The 22,434-nt window shown below is 43.7% G+C and overlaps 1 protein-coding gene across 4 annotated transcripts in view; it reads right to left on the bottom strand.

Moving 5' to 3' along the window:
• syne2b (spectrin repeat containing, nuclear envelope 2b) overlaps positions 1–22,434 on the bottom strand; it is a 151,950-nt gene that overhangs the window by 66,398 nt on the left and 63,118 nt on the right. For all 4 annotated transcript variants that reach the window (XR_011190212.1, XM_069193151.1, XM_069193149.1 and 1 more), the window contains 20 exons: positions 22,232–22,351; positions 19,023–19,214; positions 18,195–18,350; positions 16,774–17,033; positions 14,112–16,185; positions 13,404–13,738; positions 12,543–12,687; positions 11,797–12,009; positions 10,586–10,845; positions 8,962–9,121; positions 6,954–7,109; positions 5,815–5,955; positions 5,050–5,232; positions 4,427–4,564; positions 3,918–4,103; positions 3,401–3,523; positions 2,722–2,904; positions 1,019–1,096; positions 640–807; positions 189–314 (listed from right to left, as the gene is read on the bottom strand). Coding sequence is in view for 3 of the 4 variants with exons in the window: in XM_069193151.1 (XP_069049252.1) it covers positions 189–314; positions 640–807; positions 1,019–1,096; positions 2,722–2,904; positions 3,401–3,523; positions 3,918–4,103; positions 4,427–4,564; positions 5,050–5,232; positions 5,815–5,955; positions 6,954–7,109; positions 8,962–9,121; positions 10,586–10,845; positions 11,797–12,009; positions 12,543–12,687; positions 13,404–13,738; positions 14,112–16,185; positions 16,774–17,033; positions 18,195–18,350; positions 19,023–19,214; positions 22,232–22,351 (5,397 nt within the window). In the remaining variant the exon portion in view is untranslated. The remainder of the gene's footprint in view (positions 1–188; positions 315–639; positions 808–1,018; positions 1,097–2,721; positions 2,905–3,400; positions 3,524–3,917; positions 4,104–4,426; positions 4,565–5,049; positions 5,233–5,814; positions 5,956–6,953; positions 7,110–8,961; positions 9,122–10,585; positions 10,846–11,796; positions 12,010–12,542; positions 12,688–13,403; positions 13,739–14,111; positions 16,186–16,773; positions 17,034–18,194; positions 18,351–19,022; positions 19,215–22,231; positions 22,352–22,434) is intronic.

Raw genomic sequence — 22,434 nt, 5'->3', positions numbered from 1 at the left:
AAGGGGTGGCATGAGAAGTTGTTAGAAGGAGAGCTTCAAGCACAGCAGCATAGCCCCCAGCGCAGTCCTGGTGAAGCTGTCCTCCACACCCAGATGCCCTGATCCAAGCCCACAGGGGAGGAAAGCTGCTGGAGATGTCTCTCTCATCAGCCAGAGAGAAAGTTCAGATCAAATGCTTTTCTCTTTACCTCGGCAACACTCCCAGTCAATGTTTCCGAAGACGAGGACTTGGTGCTTCCTCTCTCGTCCTCGCTGCCCACTTCCCCTTCCTCAGCAGGAGATGTGTTCAGAAAGAGGCCCCCTATTACCCCCTGCTGGACAGTGCCAGGAACACAGCGAGTGAAGCCAGCTGTTGGCAAGTGCTATTCCTACTTTCTATCTCAGAAACACAATTCCACATATCTGGTAACACGATGTTTAGCACTTGTTGAACGATGTTCCGTGCAACACATACACATGAACTACACAATAATATTAATAAAGTGGTCAGGGCTCTAAATGTCTCTTTAAGATCTTGACAATAAGATAAACAACAATCAGAATTAACTTGGAAAACACCTGGTCTGGAGAAGAAAGTCAATTTGATTAGATTTCAACAGTGTCTTTGAACCTGCGATGCAATGTGTGACTGTGTATTACCTGGGGTTGGGAAGTCTTGCTCTCTTCTGGCCAGTTGGCTCTTTCCTTAGACTCACTCCATGCTTCCAGTGGAGCTTCTGCTAGAGCTGTTAACGAGTCCTGCAAACTCATTAAAATGTCTTCCTGGTATTCCGGACTAATTAATGGTTCTTCCTCGGCTTTATGCACCTAAAACAGAAAAATGACTTGAGTCTTTGTATTTAGTTTATCCTGTGAGCAACTGCTCTGGTGTTCAATCAAGTGGTGTCTAGTGACCTATTTGATCAATGACTAGAGTAGGAGCTTCAGGCTTCTTTTTTTACTCCTCTTTTAAAAGCTGATGAACTGGTTCTATTTAAGAGCTTTAGCCAGGCGGGGTGTGTAAACACTGGGGGCTCACCGGAGAGCCTGCAGAGAGCTGTCCTGGGCCCTCCTGTTGAATGTCCTGTCGCTGTCCCATCAGTTGTGCAATCGCCACCTGAAAAGAGATCATCTACCACAGTCATCATCATCCCACGGGCACCCTCAGCTTCATGTGTTGTCCCACCGTTTTACTGTGTGTAAACTAAGTTATTACTTTGCTGTGCTGTGCATCAAGTCTTTCCAAAAATCAACATGCTGTGTCTTCAGTCTGCTTTATTCCACTGCTTTTATCATTGTATTCCACATTCAAAAACAAGGACATTCACATTGACAGTATGAAAACCATCTCATAAAACATCCCCACATAAAACAGAAATGATTACATACACTTGTCTAATTTCTATATAACGTACTGTAGTTGATTTCTTACACATAATAAATCATGTTAGGAGGGATTGTTTTTTTCTTGTTTTAGATTGCTGTTTGTTGTTGATTGATTACAGAAATAATAACAAAATATAAAAAAACCTAAAATAGTTTATGCATAGGCAAATGCAAGGACATAATCATCAGTACAAATCTGCAGAAGGAAGTTCCTGATTATGAGCATTTCCTTTTTGAATATAATTGGTTTGACAAGCCAAGACAACACTAGATTCCAGCTTTTCTTCAGATAGATGGCAGTACTCCTCAACTGTTTTATGACTTTCATTAGTCAGAACACGGGATTTATTTTTTGTCATATTTCACTGTCATAAAACTTTTACCGCAAGATGAAACAGACACTAGTGAGAGAATCGTTAGAGGAGATGTTAATCTTTACGATCCCAACTAGAAGAAAATATTTGATGATAAAACATTGGCAAAGTGAAAAGACAGCAGTGTGCAGGGTTCTGTAAAAGGAAAAAAGGTTGTGGGTTCAAATACTTTATGCAACATAGCTGTTGTACCCTTAAGCATATTACTTGAGCTGAACTGTTCCTATAAAATATCCTGCTGTATAAATGGGTGCAAATGTAAGTTGTTTTATAAAAAAAGCAAAACAAGGGCCAGCTAAATAAATTAGTAAAATAAAAACATGCCCTTTACATCACATCAAACTTTGTTATTATTAATGAAAAGCTAACACTTTTATCCAAAGCACCTTATGTTTGTATCCATTTATAAAGGGTTGGCTTTATTCTGCTTGGACGATAAGTACTGGTTAAGCTGGGCAGTCCAATTCAGATTTTCCAAGAAGGAGATCAAAATTTACTGTATGTTCCATAAAATGTGATTCGTCTCAAGACAGAGGAATTAACATTAAGGCTATATTAACGTTCAAATTATAACATGAGAATCTGTATTTCCAAAACTGCCAAGAGGATGCACAGTCCATTCTCAACGAAAGTTCAGTGAAACTCTAAGATGACTAATCTACCACTTCTTTGAAGGAACTTCTTGTCATGCCTAAGGGAGAGAAGTCAAGGATATGAAGTGGGTGTATATCCAAGAGTAATCCTACTCAGAGAGGAACTGCAGGTTCAGACATTTGGTGTCTATGTTTGGCACAGCAGTCAGTGGTGAGAGGCTACCAAGTCTGAGATTATGATTGCACACCTCTAAATCAGAATGCCCTCCTAAAAGTGTGTCTTAATTTTGTTACATTCATCAGAAAATGCCAGCTCTCCAGTAATGTACTGTATGATCATTTGTGTTTTGAAAATGCAGCAGGCCCTCCAGGAGAGATGTCTGACAGACCTTAAGCACTGCACTCTGCTGGATGGTCACTTGCTCCAACTCCTCTATGGGCAGCAGCAGCTCTTCGGCCCTATCAAAAACCTCCAGGGCTGCCGATGCCCCTTCGGGCAGAGACACGCCAGGTCTACAGCCCCTGATCTCAGCTATGGTCCTCTTCATGGGCTGGATGTTGTCTAGGATCACCTACAATGAAATCAAGACAAACTCAGCGCCTCAACGTGGATGATGTGTCAGCAGCCGCGAGGGCCACAAGCTGCCTGGCAAAACAGGTGGTCTTTCTTAAGGGAATGGCCTACACTGACATGCTGGAAGGAACTGAAACCTTTCAGTTTTCAGCAGAGAAGACTACAAGCATACCTGATTCAACTGTTCACAATCTTCACCGGCTTTGACAAAAATCAACCTGGTGGACATCTTCAGAGTCAACAGTGAAACATAAACCAAGGAACATAAGTAGAAACAAGGGTACTCTATGTGGAAGTGCATTTAAAACCGAGCACAGCAAGCACTTACTATAGACCAAGCTACTCAACCATGGTGTTGAAGGCGATAAGCTGGCTTCAATCAAGAAAGCACTGAATAAGCACTGAATAAGATCCTTGGTTAGTAGTTACCTACTAACTACCAAACAAGCTAGAATGGAATGGCTTCCCCTTAGCTGTAACATTTTAATCCTCACCTGGCGGTTGCGCAGGTGCTCCTCGGGAGAGATTTCTGTGGTGTCATTGGTTGATAGAATGGTCCTTATCTTGGTGATGTTTTTCTCTATCAGCTTAACTTCCATCTCAATGGCTTCCAGCTCCTAAAATAAAGCCAATTGAAAACGCAAATCACATCAAACATCAAAGATCAAACTACCAATCTAAAATATTCCAAAAACTAAAACATCCGCGGTACTAAAGTGAAACGTGTCTCCATTAATTCTCCCCTGTACTGATAATTAAATCCATGCTTTAGAATCGAATCTTCCTGGAATTAAATTATCCTTATGCAATGGGCACTACCAGTGTTAAAAAAACAAACAGTTTTCTTTTTCAATACTTTTTGCCAAGACCCAGGAAGTTCTTCCAGAGGCGCTAAGGATAGAAAGAGAAAGCCAACAACAGAGCACTACTGTCTGTCCAGGTCTTTGCGATGAGCAGAGTCCTAACTGCCCAGAAGGGAGAGTGGTGTGGCCATGCTGGACGGGGGCTCACCGTGCAGGCGTGCTGGAGCTGGGGCAGACGCTCCTGGATGCCCTGTTGAAGGGAGGCGATGCGCTGGTCCGTCCGGCTCAGCTGTTCCTCCATGGCAGCAGTGTCGCACACTGTGGAGATCTCCTGCAGCAGGGGTCGGAAGTCCTGCAGGCTCTTCCTCCTCTGCTCAGAGTCAGCCAGCACCATCTGCAAGTGGCAGGGCAACACCTGCTGTAGCTCTCAGCATGCAGACAGAGAAATCCTGAAGCAGCCTGAATGCATGCCTCCTGAATGCCAACCACAGAGTGCTCCCAAACTCACTCATTAAACTGTATTTTCTCCCACACAAGCTCACCCTTGACAGTACTGTCGGCACCTGTTAAAAAAGCACTACTTCAAGAACAGAACTAATTCCATCAGCTGCAAAGAACGCTCTTAGTAGGTGTGACAGACTACTGCTAATAATCCATCTGGCAAGCAATGAAAACACAGCAGCAAACGGTATTAACGATTATAATCTGCAGACTCACCTGCAAAGCATTAACGTGCCTGCTGAGACACTTTGCAGAGCTGTAGGAGTAAGGTGCAGATAGCCAGGGTAGAGCCTCGCTGAGCCAGCTGTTGGTATTACTGATCATCTCATCAAATTCCTGCAGGGAGGAGGTGGTCTGCAGGGCCAAGGATGAACACAACACAAGAAAGATTGCAAATGAGTGGTGGCCATTCCGCCCATCTACTTCATTTAGAATAATAGCACCTAAGGCCACCTTTGTCCTGTAAATCCGCTGTGATGAAAACCTTGCTCCAAACTCTGCTCTGTAATGTTTGCATTACTGCATTCTGAAGTGGTGCTTGGATACATTTCTTAAAGCACTCATATGAAACCCACCAATATAAAAACCACAGACTCCTCAGCCTACTGTTCCAGAGTCTATATTCTATGTCCTAAGACTTCCTGAAGGTGCATATTAAAAGCTGCATGCTTCTCAACACCAGCAGAGAGCACTCCACCACAAAGATAGAACAACACAATGACACAATGTCAACCAGTCCTGTAAACACCTGCCTTTAAAACCCCAGACTTATTCTCCTCCCACATCTCCTGTCACCCTCTGACTTTGTTGCACAGGGAGAGTTACCAAGACCCCCTCACCTTGCGGAGCAGGGCAGTCCGCTGCTCTGCCTGCTTTGCCACATTCTGGTAGAGCTGCAGGGGCTCCATTAAGTTGTCCATCATCTGATGGGCCTGATCGGGATAGTCCACAGAGAGCTCCTGCACGTCCGCCTCCAGAGTGGCGACCCTAGAGTGCCACTGCTCCAGCTCATCCCACACGTGCTGCTCATCCACAGACACAGGGACAAGAACATACAGTACACAAAGACACAAGGGCACAATCAAACACACAGACACAGGGACAGGTACAAACACACAGACACAGGGACATTAACGTCGAGCCCACAGACATGGGGACATTAACGACGAGCCCACAGACACAGGGATATGATTAAACACACAGACAGAGGAACACAAACAGGCCCACAGACACAGGGACATGAATAAACACACAGACAGAGGAACACAAACAGGCCCACAGACACAGGGACAGGAATAAACACACAGACAGAGGAACACAAACAGGCCCACAGACACAGGGACATGAATAAACACACAGACAGAGGAACACGAACAGGCCCACAGACACAGGGGCACAAACAAACACACAGAGACATGAACAGGAACACAGACACAGGGACAGTTTTTCAGTTGGATGGTACCATATTAATAATGTACAAGACCAATGGGAGATCATAGATATTTAAATAAACACTTTTAATTTTGTCTTTAATATTATATGAACTATTGTTTTGTTTTTTGTAAAACACAGACAACTGTTTATTTCAGTGATACTCTAGTTACCTTTTGGATGCCCTTGGCCTCCATGACAGATTTGCTCCTCTGCTGCAGAACTGTCTGCACATTGGCCAGGCCGGCGGTGATGTCACAGATTTTAGCACCCATTGCATAGAATGGACTGCTCTTCTCCACAGCATCCTCTACCTACAATACAGCAGTGCGCGGTACACCTTTATCAGCTACTCCATATCGAGGACCTAAAATCCAATAAATCTGGCTAACGTGTGAATCGGAACTGAAAGTCAGGCTAAGGGATACTAATAAAAATGAACGCCACAGCTGAGAAAAGGATTATGGTTTCTATTTTGCAGCCTGAGGACACACTTGAAAGTTTTCATAAAAATTTAACAAGACACGAGGAACTTGTGCTATATTCTGAAATCAGTAACCTCACAGGAACAGCATGTGAAACCTGGCTTCTGACATTGCCATGGCAACTCAACTAACAATAGCTTTTGACAATCCACTGCCTGGCACGCTCTTACAAAAGCACCTAACAACCAAGAGTACCCCCCACCACTGCTGTGTCAGTGATAAAGGGTGGTAGAGGGAGGTCTGTACTTAGAAAAGTACTAAGCCATTAAAGGTAGAAGAAGGCACTCAGATAATCCTCTCTCGTATTCAGGAGATCTGCAGTTCTGAGTCTTCTCATATTATGCAACTGCACCACCTCAGGAGTTTGTTGTACATTTCTAGCCTTCTGATTTTAAAAGGTAGAAAGTATTGATTTTACCATAAAATGATCAAAATCATTCATTCAGTAATGATCGCTTTGTCTCTATGTTTCTCGATCAAGATTGAACATTGTAGTCTATGATAATGTTTTTTGATTTTCAACACCGTCCACTTTATTTCCCTATTAAGTGCATAAGGACCTCGACAAAAGGCACTGCGTGCAATAAGTATGAACAGAAGATCACATTGTACTTTATGGCATAATATAGGATTGTATGTGGCATGGTCAGCATGGAGGCGTGGCATTTAGTGTTGCAGCTTCACAGCTCTTGTTCCTGTGTAGGTGTCCTGAGATCGAGTGCAGTGACTTTTACCTGGGGTACTTGGCTTTTTGATGGTAGATGTATACTGCATTGTCATGTGCTGTGCTGCTCCGACATGCATCATATGTAAGCGGTGACCTTTACCTTCTCTTCCACTTCCTGCAGGCCGCGGCTGACCTCCTGGAGCTGAGCCTCTATGTCCATGGGGACAAGTGTGTACATATCAGAGTACTTCATCCTCAGCTTGTCCATGATGCCTTCCAGCACAGCCTTCTGGGAACCCAGCTCTATCTGGACCTCCTATAAAGTGACAACAGCAAAAGGACATTAGCCCTGAGCCGTAGACCCCTGACCCCCTTGACCGTTGTCTCCAGATTAGCCCCCTACACTGTCTGCTCTGCACAAGCCTTCTACAACAGTAAAGAACACCCAGCAGGAATACTCACAGAACAGCATTATTGCTGAAACTTCGGCAGGGCAAATCACAAATAAATCCTATCTTTCTGTCAATGCATGTTTGTCCTGTCTAGCCCGGTAACAAATTAAAACCTCAGGTTGATAAAATCACATAATTCGCTCTCTTTCCCTGTAGCTGCAAAGCTCCAAATTACTTTCGCCTCTCGGTTGAAAGCACCGGGTTAAAGAGCACTAATATACACGTATGAAGAAATCGAGGTTGTTAAACCTAATTCCAATAAAATCCCAGTGATAAAAAAACAAGTGTTAGAGATTCTGTCGCCTCTCTGGGTGAATCAGGAGAGAAATGAGCACTGGGAGGTAGCGGCTCAGCTAGAGATGGTAAATGCACGGGACCTCTATCGGCTTTTGCATGAACTGTCACAACGGGGGCCACAGCTGTAACCTGGGACACTGAGTATCCACTTACAAGGTATTATACAGAAGAGCAGAGCTCAGGTCCTTTCACTCTGAGTGCTGTGCTTCGGAGGGAAAGAATGTAGGTTGCATGAGACAAAAGGCCTATCAAAACTTTTGGATGCAACTGAGACGCTTGAGTACAATAACACTGCTCCTCACATCCCACTTGAGAAGCACAGAACAATATAGGCTGACAATTTACTGAGGGGAAGTTTGACTAAAAGCCATGGCTCTCCAGTTCAAATAATGCACACGTTGTTCAGCGTGCTTGCAGCTGACTCGTTTAATTTAACCACCATTTTTACAAAGAAATAAGTGCAATATAGAAACAGTACTCTACACCCCTCCAAAGGTCCTAAGATGATCTAAGTTTTATATGACAATTATTATACAAAAATACAAACATGTCATAGGCCAGCTTTATTCAAACTCTGGCAAATTATATTGCTTTTTTTTTGTTTTATTCAGAACAACTGCTCCATTGTGATCAAGAGAAAGCAGAGAAAGTTCAGTGCTCATTAAAATGGCATTATGTATGCATCGCTGTGCAAGAACTAAGGATGCATTTTAATTGGCATAAACAAATTGAAGTTATTCTTTTTGTTGCTCTTAAACAATGTATTTTATTAAATTAAATACAATTTCCTTGTATAAAATACTTCCCAATAAGAACTTAGTAAACTTTGAAAACTATGAGAAGGTCAAATGAGTTTGTATGAGGTATATGTGCTAAAAATGCTGTCCTAGCAGAAGAAAACCTTGATTTCAGCTTAGACGCAGGTGTCTGCTGCCTTCAACACAAGGAATCTGGTTTCCTGTCATTCCCCCTAGATTCCCATGTGAAACAAGAAAATGATCTACAGAACAGGCACCAGTTCTGGCCCTGATAGCAACAACGGTCCATTTTGAGCACCGCAATTTTTAATTGCTTTTTACACAGCTAAGCCTGATCACTGGGAAGCATCTGAACACACGTCCTGAATTTTTCCGCTAATAACGGGCATATTCTTCAGTGATCCCCAGATCTGAGCTATCATATACCGTATATATTGTATGAACAACTAAGGGCTGACCACAAAGCAGAAAACTATAATAAAAGAAAAGAGTACAATGTCTCAAGACCCACGTGGCTGAAGAAGGTTCCACAGCCAAAGTACAAAGTTTTTTTTCATTCTTTCTCCCTTCCAGCACGTGATTCATTTTTCCATTCAGCTTCTCGCACGGCTCCACTCTCTGACCTATGTTACATGACTTGCAATTGTTTCCCCACCCTTACCTGCAGCTCCTCTTTGCTCGGGGAATGCTCCAGCACAGCCAGCAGGGAGACCGCTGTGACCAGCCACTCCTTCACTCCCTGGATTTCCTCCTTCACCTGTTCGCGCTCCCGCATCTCTGCGGACCCCACACGCCCGGCAGACCCTGCCTTCCGTCTCAAGCTGCAGACAGGGGACACGAGCGTACAGACCGGTCGTGAGGCGGATCGGGACCTCAGGCTGGGGAGCCCGAACGGCTTGAGTTCGAGCTGCACATCCACGCCACCTCCTTCCGCTGAAAGCTCCCGTACGGAAAAGTCACACACACACGCTGGCGAAGGCGCCCAGACGAGGAGAGGGAGAGAAAAAAAAGTACATTCCAAAGGAGGAAAGGCCTGGGATTGTATTCCTGGGCTGGCGGTGCCCAGATCAGAGCTGGCCAGCACCGCCTGTGTGTGTCCCTCAGGAATGCGGACACTGAAGCCTAGGGGCTGGGTAGAAGTACCCACCCTACCCACGACTGCCAGTGAGCTCATCAGCAGGCGCTCTGGGGGGTGCTGGATTATTCATCTACCATGAGTGAACACAGTTTTCATTTCGCTCCGTCTCCTGAGCTCCCAGAGCCATGAAGACCCAGTCTGCAGGCCTGAGAACAGCAGGCAAGCACGGCGAGTACTGCCCAAAAGTACTGCACGTCCTTGCCAACGTAAAACTGTTACTCACAATATTTTACTGAAGAATATTTTTCATTCACATTCAGGTTAAAGCAGATTTGCACAATGCTGTAACGGTTGAAAAGAAAACATTTCTTTCTTCTCATGCTTTGTGCAGGTGCTTCAGAGGTGTGCTCACCTACACCTGCATAGTACTATCCGCCGAATCCCCTATGAGCCCACAGCACTCTGTGTCCGCGTGGCGGGACAGAGATTACAAGGCAGGTAAGCCGATTTCAACAAGTCACAGACTGAAATAAAATAACGGCTCATGAAACCCTCATGGTGGCTCTCAAAAGGAAAAGCAGGATAAAAAATGATGAAAAAGGATGGATAAATGGATATCTATTTTAAAATTACATTTTAATTTCCCTTAGTCTACAAAGGACCGTGATTGTTTTTCACTTCTTTGGTCACAAGAAGAATGATCAGGTATCATTAAGGTATGTCATCCTGCCGTGTCATGAAAGGATTCAGGGCAAGAGCTTGGGCAGGGTAACAGTCTGGGTAGGCTGTGCCAGACTCCCACCACCCTTTCTGCCAAAAAGTGCCTTCTGTCCTGAATTTTAAATGCATTTGGTTATAATTTCCACTTATCCTGTGGTTCCTGTTTCACTGCTGTTTCTGAACATGTGCGCTGGGTTAAATTTGTGCCTTTGAGAATTTTGAACACGTGTAGTCAATTTGGATTTGAAATCACACACTGTTGCTACAGTATTGCCACCAGACCCTGATTTCTGCATCTTGAAAGCGCACCCTCCTGACACCCGTTCAGTGAGTACGGAGGTCAGCCTCAGAGAACCACAGCAGAGAGCTGAGGCCACTGCAGAAAGCCACTCAAGTCTAATCTCCTCATGGCTTTCTGCTCCGTACAATTGTACAATCTGAACACTTGGGGTTGGGAAATCTGGACACCACACCACGCCCCTCTTACTTGGTGTAGCGGTCCTGCATGGCCAGCAGCTGCTGGAACAGCGGCGTGGACTGGGCCCCGTCTCCGCTGGGACTGACGCCGAGGAGAGTCCTGACCTTGAGCACCAATGCAGACAGAGCTGCCTGCTCGCGGACCAGGTGCCCCTTGTACTGCTCTTTGGATTCCAGCAGCTCCTGCAGCTCCTCTGCGGTGGCCTTTTCTGGGGAGAATTCTGGAAGCTCATCCTGGAGATTGTCCAGAATGACAGTGGCTCTCTCAACCTGGGGACACATTTACACCTTAGTCCATTTAAAGTCTAGAATGTGGGATTGTCTGTCCTTTTGCACGGCTTAGTTCTTAGCCGTCTTTTGTTCTGAATTCTCCCGGCCCGGGATTTGTATTAAAAAGGTTCTGCCATCTAAAAGCTGGGAGATAAGTCAAATTTCCATATTAATCTCAACTTTGTTTTTATTAATGTTTAGAAATATATAGCCTAGAAAGGTCGTAGATCAGGTTACAATATGTCTGAGGCATGTGGCTGTAAGTCTTGCACTGATTACTAGCACAAGACTACCAACACAAAGCGAAAATGGCTGATACTAAACACAACTGTCCATGCGTGTTCTGCACCAGGAAAGCAGTTTATTTAATTCAATGTAAAATACTTTATTCAACCCCAAGGGGGCGTGAATGCATGAATAAAGGATTTTATTAGGCAATAATGGAGAAAAAGAATTTGTGAGTCAGTGATGTCTTGTTTGCCACAAAAACATAACGATGTCTTCTTTTCTAAAAGAAAAGCGATCCATGGTTCGCTTCTGGGAGGCCTTGAAATATCAGCTGTGCCGAGGTCATATTTCTGATGTTTTCTAAAACACTGTCTTTCTGTCTGATAAGATGAACCATGGGTGGATGGAAAAAAAAAACAAAAGTGAATGCTGCTGTGTATTTGTAACTTCGGAATTCATTTTTATCTCTTGCCGTCATAGACATTTGAACCAAGAGAGCGTTCTTGCATATCGGTGTCTTCTAGAACAGTGTTACCAGCCGTGACACCGTTGACCAGAATTAGACAGCAACAGATGCCCTAGTGACCAGCTGACAGGTAGAAGATGAACAGCGATTCTATTTCACAAATCCCGTCTTGCACGCAGCAGGTGTACCTTCTCCTGGTGACGATGCTTTGTGTTGATCGGCTGTAATAGGTTTTTAAGGAATGCTTCAGGACTCACGCTTTCCGAGACGGCCCTCCAGTCCTCCGCGCGCTGCCCAGTGCGCTGCCCCAGCTCGCGGGCACAGCGCTGCATGCGGAGCCAGTCCTGCCACCGAGAGGACACCGCCAGCGCCACCTCCCTGCTGTCCCCCCCGGCGCCCTGCAGCTCCACAGCCGCCTCCTGCAGCTGCGCCAGCTTCTCCCCCGCGCCATCGATTCCCGGGACAAGCAGCTGGGGGCACAACATCGGGTTTAAAGTCTTTTACTGGCAGCCTGCTTCTTAATAATGGTTGTAAAAAACACAACATTATGCGTCTGAATCATTAAATACACGCACATTGTGGTGTGTGGTGATCGTTATGATGTGTCTATGGAGGGCCATGTATGCTTTTTGTTTCAATAAACTATGGGCTGAGCGGCAGACTAAAGGACTGGGATCAAGGGTATTGTATAGGAGGATGGTAACTATTCTTCTTGCTAGGCTCAGTGCTGTGCCTAACCTACTTTCTCTGCCGGCTAGCCTGTGACACATGGTTTTCGCAGATGTCCACTTCAAAATCCAGCACCTCTGATTCCACCTCATGCTCTTCTCATGGCTTGATGTTTAATATGAACAGTGTCTTATATATACACATTCATATACCACCATTGGCTATAATCATATCGAGATTGAACTAAATTGCTTCTAATGAGTTCTGTCAGCTACAGCCTTTCAAAACTGGAACCTAACTGATCTTAAGGCGCAGAAAAAATCTTCCAACAAACCTTAAGGTTTTCTTGTTGATCTAAATACTCCTTGTAAGATGCTACTTTCTTGGAAAAGCACGCTGCAAGTTTCCTCCCAGAGCTGTCCAGGCAATTAGAGACCTCCTCATAGCAGTGTTTGTAGATTTCATACTTCTCCACACATCTGGAGAAAAGAAAGAACATCAGGGAAGACTGATACTGTCAGTTTCTCTGTTAACTTCTGTTCATTTCTTCCTGCAAAGGCAGTCTGACACAGGACAGAGAGAGCACAGACAGAAGAGAAAATACTCAGGGAAAGAAGGAAAGAGAAAGTAGCTGAATGCAGCTTAATAAGTGCATTTAAAACATTTAAAGTGCGTTTAAAATAAGTGTATTAATGTCCAAAATTCTTTCAATTATTAATTCAAAGTTTTCAGGGAATTGAAATCCTGTAATCATGAAAAACAAAACACTCAGACAGAAAAACATGCACACAGGTAGATGTGCAAAAAATAAATCATACCAGCTGTACATGAATATTAAACTCTCTCACTTTAAATAGGAAAGAGCAAGGAGAGGGACAAAATCATTTTCTATCTCCCAGAAGTAGCACAATGTAATCCTGTACACTATATTCCCCTAAGAAATTCAAGGTGAGATTTCCTCAAATGAAACTCAGTACCCTTAGTTTGTATAATACTGTACAAGGAGCATAACTATTTTAACATTGGGTCTTGTCACACCAAAGCCATTTTAACTTCATGTCTCATCAAGACTTCATCTACTGTCTGCACTTCTAGAGACACACTGAAATAGCAGTGTGCCCGTGAAGCACGTCTGACCTTAAACATAGAGCTGGAGCAGAGGAAAAACAGTTCAGGAGAGGAAACTATTCAGCACCTGTGCAGAGCCTCCAGTCTGAGCTGGGCTTTGCTCTTGACGGTGGAGACACGGACGAGCAGCTCACTCAGGAGCTGGGCATGGAGCTTCAGGCACTCAGGGAGGGACAGGCAATCCATCTTAGGGAACAGAAGCTGGATGTGGGCAATTCTGGACTCGAACTCTGCAGTGATGTTGGACAGGGCTTCCTGGATCTGCTGCAAACTGTATTCGCAGCCCTCGACGTGACCTGGCACATGTTGTAGCTTGGCCTCTTCTTCTGACAGAAAGTTTGCAGTGCCTTGGATCGCTTCAAAGTACACCCTCACCACCTCCCGTGCCTGAGACAATCCCTCCTGCAACCATGAAACATACTGATTTTAAGACTCAGCGCCATGTATTTTGACAACTGTTGTATGAATCCTTTGATTCAGAGAATTGAGGACACAGGCTACTGAAGATAATTTTTTTTAAGAACAGATTTTCTGCTAGACAAAGCAAAAAGGTGAAAAGAAAGGGGAGAAGGCTCTACCCTGTATTGCAAGTAACACCCAATTCTCTTGCACTGTCATGCTCAGACAATGGATAGCATATTGCAGTGCATTACTGTTAAATACTGTGTTGCATTCAAAATGGATACTATGGTAGTATACTCTTTTATATTTATAATTTAACGTTTGTTGATTACTCATCTGTGTGATCTTTACCATACAAAACTGACAAACCTACCATTCTCAAAGCACAGTCATTCTGTATCTGCTTGGCTAGGTTTTGTAGGTCATCCAACTCCTTCACCATGGCAACAGGTTTCTTCCCAGGTTCAGCACAGTCTCTGCATTTTACAGCCCAAAGTATCCTCATTCTAGTCTCCACATCCCTTTGAAGAACAAGGCATCTCTGAATCTCATTCACTATTGCTTGATCATCTAAGCCCAAGCAAGTTGCTCGGTGCAGTTCAACGTTTGCGTCTTTTAAGAAGTCAAAGGTACGCTCATATTCTGCCTGGAAATCAAGTCCCTCTATAATCTTCCTTTCAAGGTTCTCTGACTGCTTCATTACAACCTGGGCCCATGCGTTAAAGTCCACTGTCGCTTGTAGGAGTTTCTGCTGCTCAGATCTCAACTGAGATGGGTCTAAGTCTGATGAGACCTTGCTTAAAACATCAGCAGCCTCAGAACATAACCTCTTCAGTCCAGGAAATTGTTCGAGGAGATCCTGGCATCTTTTATGTCTGTCAGCTTTATTAATGTCTTCTTTGTTTGTTTCAAGAATGTGTTTTTCTATGGTTCCACTAAGGTTCTTAATATGCTGCCAATAACTTAAATACTTTTCATAGCACTGAGCCTTCTCTTCCAACATTGTTATTTTATTCTCCAACTCAGTAATTAAATTGAACAGTTCTCTCTGTTTTTGCTTCTCACAGTGACAGAGTTGTTCAACTTGGAACTTGAGGTCTACAATCTTATATTTAAATGTCCCCGTTGTACAAATGGTTTCCTTACTTAAGGGAAAACTACATTTATCCAAGTCCAGCAATGCCTCTTTTACATCCTGCTCTATTGAGGTCATCTTCTCCAGGGAGATTTTATGTTCATTTAGCAATTCAATCAGTTCTTGACATTTTGTTTTTTCATAGCCAGTAATTCCCTTGATATCCTCTTGAAGGGACATTAGTCTGTCATTCAGGTAACAGTTCTCTAAAACACTAAGTTCTGAAGAAATGTCTCTGCTCTTCATACAAAGAGCCTCAACAAGTGCAGCATGTTTGTCAGATTCCAGTAACACATCTTCTCGCCTTCGAAGCTGTAGTTCAAGCTCTGAAGTGCAGCTTTTACTGTCAGCTTCCTTGATGCACTCTTTTTCGCTGTGTGCAATAATCCAGGCATTAATGTCAGCAATTTGCTCAAACATCCTCGCTCTCATCTGCAAGCCAGACTCCAAATTTTGCAGAGCTTGGAGCGACTTTTCGGCAGTAGACTCATACAGCTGCTCCAAAGTTTTCAGCAAGGACAGAACTTTTGGCACATCCTTCTCATCAAGCTGCGGGATCATCCTTCTCACCTCCGAAGTGAAGGACTGCAGTTTGAACTGCTTGGCCGCAATCTCAGACTGCACCTTCTTCATGTCATCAATCCTGGCTTTGACATCTTCTGGGTTGAGAGCAATTTTGTTGCTCATCATGAAGCCGCCCTCTGTTCTCTTTGCCCACGTGAATGCATCCTGCACTATTTTCATGATTTTGCCAAACATAGTGGCGGTGCTGATGGTTTGTGCAGAAATCTGATCCTGCACAAGGCCCAGTTTAGCTTGCAGGATCTGGATGGCCTGGGTTATCTCCTCCATCTCCCTCTGTCCCAGCATGCTCTGGGTCAAAGCTTCAGCATGCTGCTGCAGAAGACTGAACTTCTGCTGAGCAGCTATTACATCTGCACTCAGCATCATCAGCCGTTTTGCTTTCTCTCCTTCCCTCTGTGATGGGGATGATCTGAGAAAGTTGAGAGAACGGTGCAGGTTTCCCAGCACAGTCTGGAGTCCCTGTGTCTCCAGCAGGAGGCGTTTGCTTTCCTCAGCCTCCAGAGAAACCCGATAAAGGATCTTCTGTGCAGCACAGTCCACCCGATCGCACTCCACACGCATGTCTCCCAGCTGCATCTGCATCCTGTTCTTGTCAATCTCATTCAGGAGGGGCGATATCTTTGCCTGCACCTCCAGGAGCTCTTTCATCACGGCTTTCTCCTGCTCAATGTCCAATAGAAGGGCCTTGAGCCTCTCTGTACGATGAGAGCTGCTTTCCTTGGAGCAACTGCCACAAAGTAAAAAAATGAGATTTTAAAAAGGAGCAAAATGAAAAAGATAACAAAAAAGGAATATACATCTCAGATTTCTTCAAACTATTGCTTGAAGTGCATGTGAAGAAAAGCATACTGAGAGGCCTCGAACATGCTCCCCCGCTTAACCATCTGAACACAATCTGTATGCATGTGTAAGCTGCTTATTCCCGGTAAAGACGGTGGCAACTCAGAGCATTTTGAATCACAGCCATGAGATGGATGCAAACAACCTGAGATGGATGCCAGTCCTTGGTACGACAAACAAGGCCAACAGGCACTTTTTAGAGACATCTGTTAACCTGGCAAGCCTTCCTTGGAAGATGGGAGGACACCGGAGTACCCAGAGAAAGTGGACCTCAGTCCAGAAGCACTAACCAAATGAAAAGTTCATTTAGAACTTAATGGTTTAAAAGCAATGGCTCTGCCTTTGCAACAGTTTGACCTTGATCTAAACAGATGGTTTAATCAAACTAACAAATCAGAATGCAGAACCCAAGAAGGTTGCGTGTAGCCTGCAGAGAAATGTGCAGAGCCTGGATGAAAGAAAATTAAACAAATACCTTTGAAGTGCCTGCATTTCTGCACGTAGTTTATCCAGCTCTGCTCTGCTGGTCTCTGCTGTCCTGTGGTACTGTGTGACGAGCTGGAGCTGGGAGACTCTGTCCTGTGTGATGGCAGAGATGTCTTGCAGAATCGCCCCCCACTGGGTGCGTATCAGGTGCGCCACTCCAGAGTGCGCTGTGTCAGGGTTACTGGTCAGGGCCTTATCTAGCCGAGTCAGGGCAACTGTCTGCTGCCGCCCCAGCTGCTGGAGCAGCTCCTACAGCACAGCCAAATGGGCAGCAGTCAGCCAACAAGTAGGATTTTTGGTGTCATGCAGGGCCTTTTCATAGTGAAGGCAATACACACAACAACAAGAGAGCTGGAGCATAAGAGTCAGATTTCAAGGACAAATGACTAAAGAGTCCTGGTTAAAATCATAATTATACCACGCAGAGTAAAAAAACATAAAAGATTTAATTCAAAGTACTGTGAAATTCCACTGAAATAAGCCTCATTCACAAAAGGTTCTTATGTAATAAGGAACATTTAAGTCAAAGTTCAAGCATGTTTAGACACGTAATACCAGAATCCCAATCCACGTTAAGAAAGATCTAACACAACAGGCACACAGCTGCACACACTTCTTAATGCGAAGATGATGGAATCACTAGCATGCATTGAATATGCTAATGATACATAAAGAGCACACTAACCAGGTGGATGAATATGCAAATTGTATTCACAGACGCTTCTTATCCACAATACACATCTAAACTGGCCTTGCTGACAGAAAGCAAGTGTTTTGAGCTGAATTTCTTCCAGTACAAAGTGTTTCTCTCATCATGGCGACTCTCCGTACCAACAGGGAGAGGCACTATTTTCAAAGACGAGAGGACGAAGGAAGACCCCGGCACTGATCGACAGTGATATCCAGCGATATCCAGTCATTCCGCGGAAGAAATTCTCACCAGATACAGATGAGCATAAAATCAAATGTAGGCTTTTAGCCTTGGGGTTCCATAATGGCTGTAATTTACAAATCTTTCATTTCATTACAGGCTTCGCTGCCTACTTCGATCATGTGAAGACTCGCCAGATTCCCTCGTTTCACTGGACTGCAAACTGGAATTTTTTCTGAGGCAACTTGGTTTCTTGTCAGCCAAAGTCCATTCAGGCTGCAACTAATATTTGCGCTGATTCTCTTAATTTTTCGGTACATATTTCATGAATAACATATTGCAGAGCATGTATTTCATTTGCATTTTGAGCCTTTTTAATCCCCAGAAAACAGTTGCTTCCCACCCCAGCGGGAGAGAACAGAAGAGTCAGCAGGGAATTGGAACAAGAGATGTCCCACCCCACACTCCGCAGAGCTGTAATGAAATGCAGCCTATCACCAGTACATACGCACATGTGCAGACAGGACAGTGTCCCTCACCTGAGTCTCCTCCATGCATTGGGTCATGGCTGCAATATGGAGCTTGGCGGGCTGGTTCCTACAGTACAGCACCCTGTGGACAGCGTCCGTCAGCTGGGACTCCAAATCTTTGTATAAAGTATTAAGTCTTTCTAGAGTTTCCTTCAGCCTCCCAGCCTGCAATTACACACAGCAAGAGATAATAAGCAAGGGCAGCATTCTCAAAGAGAGAGATGACGTGCTTTCAGAGAAGAGAAACCTTGAGACAAATTTTATATCAGCAAGATTAGGACATGCTAACCAAGCTTCTGCTCATGAGTCTCCCAAGTTGAAAGCATAGGAAATAGCATTGCTTCATAACTGTTTCCTGAGCAATTTCCTATTGCATTCACCAGAGGAATACTCAACCATGCTGTACCATGTTAAAATACCAGCACTTACCATTGACAACTAACATATTAAGACACTGTTGTAGTATTCTTTACCATGTGTTGCATGTAGACACAAACTAATCAATTTACACTGAAGTCTAAGCCAACAGTAACCGAATTATGCTGATAAACACAGACATAATTGGAGGAAATTCAATTAAAAAACTAAACCAGGTTACAGTTTACCAGCTGTGACAGTGTTGCATATTTTAAATAAATGTCTTTAAATCACGTTGTATGCATGTTTTTAAATTCTATGCAAATACGGTATAAAAAAATCACATTAAAAAAGTCCAGAAGAGCATATCAGTCGAACAATACTGTTACTGTCATCCTGATTTGACACTAAAATAAAAAGGTCAGTGCATTCCCCCTTTCTCTCAGTGTGCAGAAATGCATCATCTACTGTATTTCTTACTCCAGTGGAGTGGCTGTCAGAGCCTGGCAGTGTCAGCATCTGAGCGTCTGTGAAGATTTCCTGCGCTGCACCTCCCTGGCTCTGTGGAAGTTTTCCAGGCTCCTCGTCAGCCTCGTGCTCAGACACTAGCTCCAGGCCTTCGGATTCTGCACACCATTTCAGCACGTTCCCGAAGCAGCATTCTTCCTGTTCCTGAGAAAACATCGAGATAGGCAAGTTTCACTTTCAGCAGCCCAGCTCTAAAAAGTTGAACTTCTTTTTTTTACAGAAATTTTGAGCAGAGGAACTCCATGCGTATCGCTCACATAACTTCTGCAAGTACAACAAAAAATGCACCAAGGGATAATGTGTTGGTTTACGGCCAGAGGTGTGTCTTGTTGCTCCAGTCTTGTTTTGGAAAAACCAGAAAATGCCTCAAGCACTTTCAAACCAGTGATTGACTCGATACAGAATCGCTGGGTGGATTTAAGTTAGAGAACAGTCAGAGTAATAATCTGACTGCAAAATGGTGTACCAAGTAATGCACTACAAGGTGGCAGTGTGTAGAAAAAAAAAGAAACCGCAGTAGCTAACACAGAGTTTAGCCTGTGTTCCCAACCAGTGATAAACTAGAAAACTACTAACGGTCCTGTATGTGCATTTTAGTAACTGGTCCTTCAGCATTAGGTCAACCTACCAGTGTGGGAGGGCTTTCAGGATACAAATCTGTTCTGCATCAGGAGGACTCAAGCTTTTAAATGGATCAAATCACACAATGGTTGCTACCATCAAAAAGCAGGTAAAAAAATCACATAATCTGCACTCAGTGTTTTGGTTCGTGGTTTGCACGTGAGGTACCTTCAGTATAACGTCCTGTTTTCTCAGCATGGTCATTTCCATCTGAATGCAGTTTATTAAGTCAGTCTATTATGGAGGCCTGGAGTTTTTTTAGGATTTATCCAGCTGCCTATGTTCATTTCAACAATAATTAGCAGTGACTGAATCTTAGTCAGATCTACATTTGGTGAAAAGCATTTACTGGGCTCTAAATTGATTGTTTTTTAATATTAACTATAATGATTACACATTGCACTTGTGAACATTCTATGTTATATAAACCTCTAGTCTACTAAAAATAATGTTTGTCTGGAAATCTCATTCAACTGAAAGCAATGTTATACCTACAATCAGAAGAAGTCTACAGTGCTACAGAACTGAATTGGGCTCTGGGATCAGAAAACAGAGTCAGGTGTAATATTTCGATATGTTTAGTCAAAAGCAGCTTCTCAAAGCAGAGTTCTAGTCTTTTTAATAGATAATCAGAATCGTCTTATAGCATGTTTATAGGAATGTGATAAAAAATGCCATATTGCTGTATGTCAGACCATCTAGGAGAGTCTATCTCCACTGGGCTATAAACAACACATACTAGTGCCAGATTCCATTAGCAGCTTGGCAGGAGCAAGTCCAGACTGCTACGGGAGTGGCTTTTTGTAAAATAAAAGTTATTGCTTTTGATTCCCTAAATCGTGCAGTGTTACATGGCACTCGCTGACTGACTACCCACAGTCTCTAGCTAACTGTGTCGAAGGTCTTGCTTTAAACCAACAGTGCTCCTGGAAAACAGAAAAACAGGAAGAACAAAAAGCAAGACACATACAAATTATTTACACGACATGCTGTCTTTGCCACCTTCAGCTATGATTTCTTATCTGTCCTGCTTCTTGCCTGCTCCCCCACTCCTCTCCTGTGATAGCAGAACAACTGTCTGGTAGTACTCTGATTCTCATTGTAAGGGTCCTCTCTGCCTTTCCTCTGCAGTCCTAATCTGAGAATCCTGTCAGTCGAGTGTCCTTCAGACTCCCGGTGTCTGCTGAGTCTGCTCCTCGCATCTCTCCTCAGTTCACTCCTCCTGATGTGTTTTATTCCACTGATAATTAGAATTCTTTAGACGATTGGACCATTTTTTGCTTTTGTATAAACTGGATATAATTAAGGCAGTTACACCCTCTAGAAAAGTTTTCAATGTAGTCTTTGAAAGATGCACTAGATAAATGTACTGATCAAGCACAGTAACTAAAGTTTGAAAATGTTACTCAGCAGAGCATGGAGAGATCCCCCAGTAGTGATAAAAAAAGATATTCAAGTCGCAGTGTTTAAACTTTGAACCTTAAACTGTAATTGCCCTTTGCTCATCCTAAAGTTCATGCTTCCACGGGTGATATTTGTTTGGGAAAGTAGCCAATCTACGATATTGTGAGGCTGAAATTGAGGCATAACTGGCAGTGTGATAATTTGTGATATTTTGTCCAGCAAAACACACAGCAAAACAAACACTTGGGTCTTTGTTTAAGACATCAATCTCCAGTACAACAGAAGAGTCATGCCATAGTTAATGATATTCTCATGTATAAGATAGAATCTGGCACATATCCAGTAACATTAAATGCAAATAAACAGGTACACCTTTTTTCAACCATTTGCCATGAAAATGCAATTCATGATCTTTGAATACATCTTTCTGACACATGGCAGTTCAGACATCCTTAAAATGTAAAAAGAAAATATTCATCTGAAAATGCATTGTTCTGTTGCAACTCTTTCCTATCTGCCAATAACACTACCATACAAACTGAGACTTTATTACTGCATCTGTCTTTACCTGAATTCACACCTGGAATTCACATTACGGGACTTCATAGAAAAGCCTTGGAGAAAAGTACCATCTAGCAAATATTCATCAAAGCTTCCAGAGGTTTTCTTGTGCATGGGGGAAGAGTGGTGTTCTGACTGACCCAGATATTGAACTGGTTACAAACACCGGTTTCTCCTGATTACAGATCCAGTTCCCCCAAACAGAAAAAAAGAAAGGGCAAAACAGACGATAAGACTGACCCACACACAATCCTTCAGACAAGCATATCTCAAGGACAGCACAAGCCATATTCATATTTTCATCATCGCAGTTTTTTAGCTCGCATACGCACCCCATCATCTGAGACGTAATGCTTTACCAAAAGCCAAAATGACCCTGGAGCAATACTCCTCCTACAGCTGCAGGACTATCACAGTAGTGTAAACTGGGACAGGTCCCGATTCTTTGAAAAAGTGTAAAAACCTGTCTGGCAGCAGATGACTGAGCATGCCTACCTAACAGGTAATTGCCTGCACTGACCGCAAAAAAGATCACATCAGGCTGGACAGAGTGCTGGGGAGACCTCCTGTCGTACCTGCTGTGTGTCTGTGATGTCTGCCCTTTCTCCATCTCCCCTCCTCTCCTCAGTCTTGACCCACACGGTGCCAGAGCTCACGCCCCCCAGCTCCTCCTGCCTCTCCAAACCAACAGGGCTCTGAAATGGCGAAGGGTCAGCTGTTAATACAGTTTTTCCCATGAGATCAGTCCCTGTTCTACAGAGGTGTGCTTCCAAATCCA

Source organism: Lepisosteus oculatus, chromosome 8 (genome assembly GCF_040954835.1).
Source record: "Lepisosteus oculatus isolate fLepOcu1 chromosome 8, fLepOcu1.hap2, whole genome shotgun sequence".
NCBI classification, from domain to species: Eukaryota; Metazoa; Chordata; class Actinopteri; order Semionotiformes; family Lepisosteidae; genus Lepisosteus; species Lepisosteus oculatus.
Note: the sequence above shows the minus strand (reverse complement) of the source record. Positions and strands in the feature narration are given on the sequence as shown.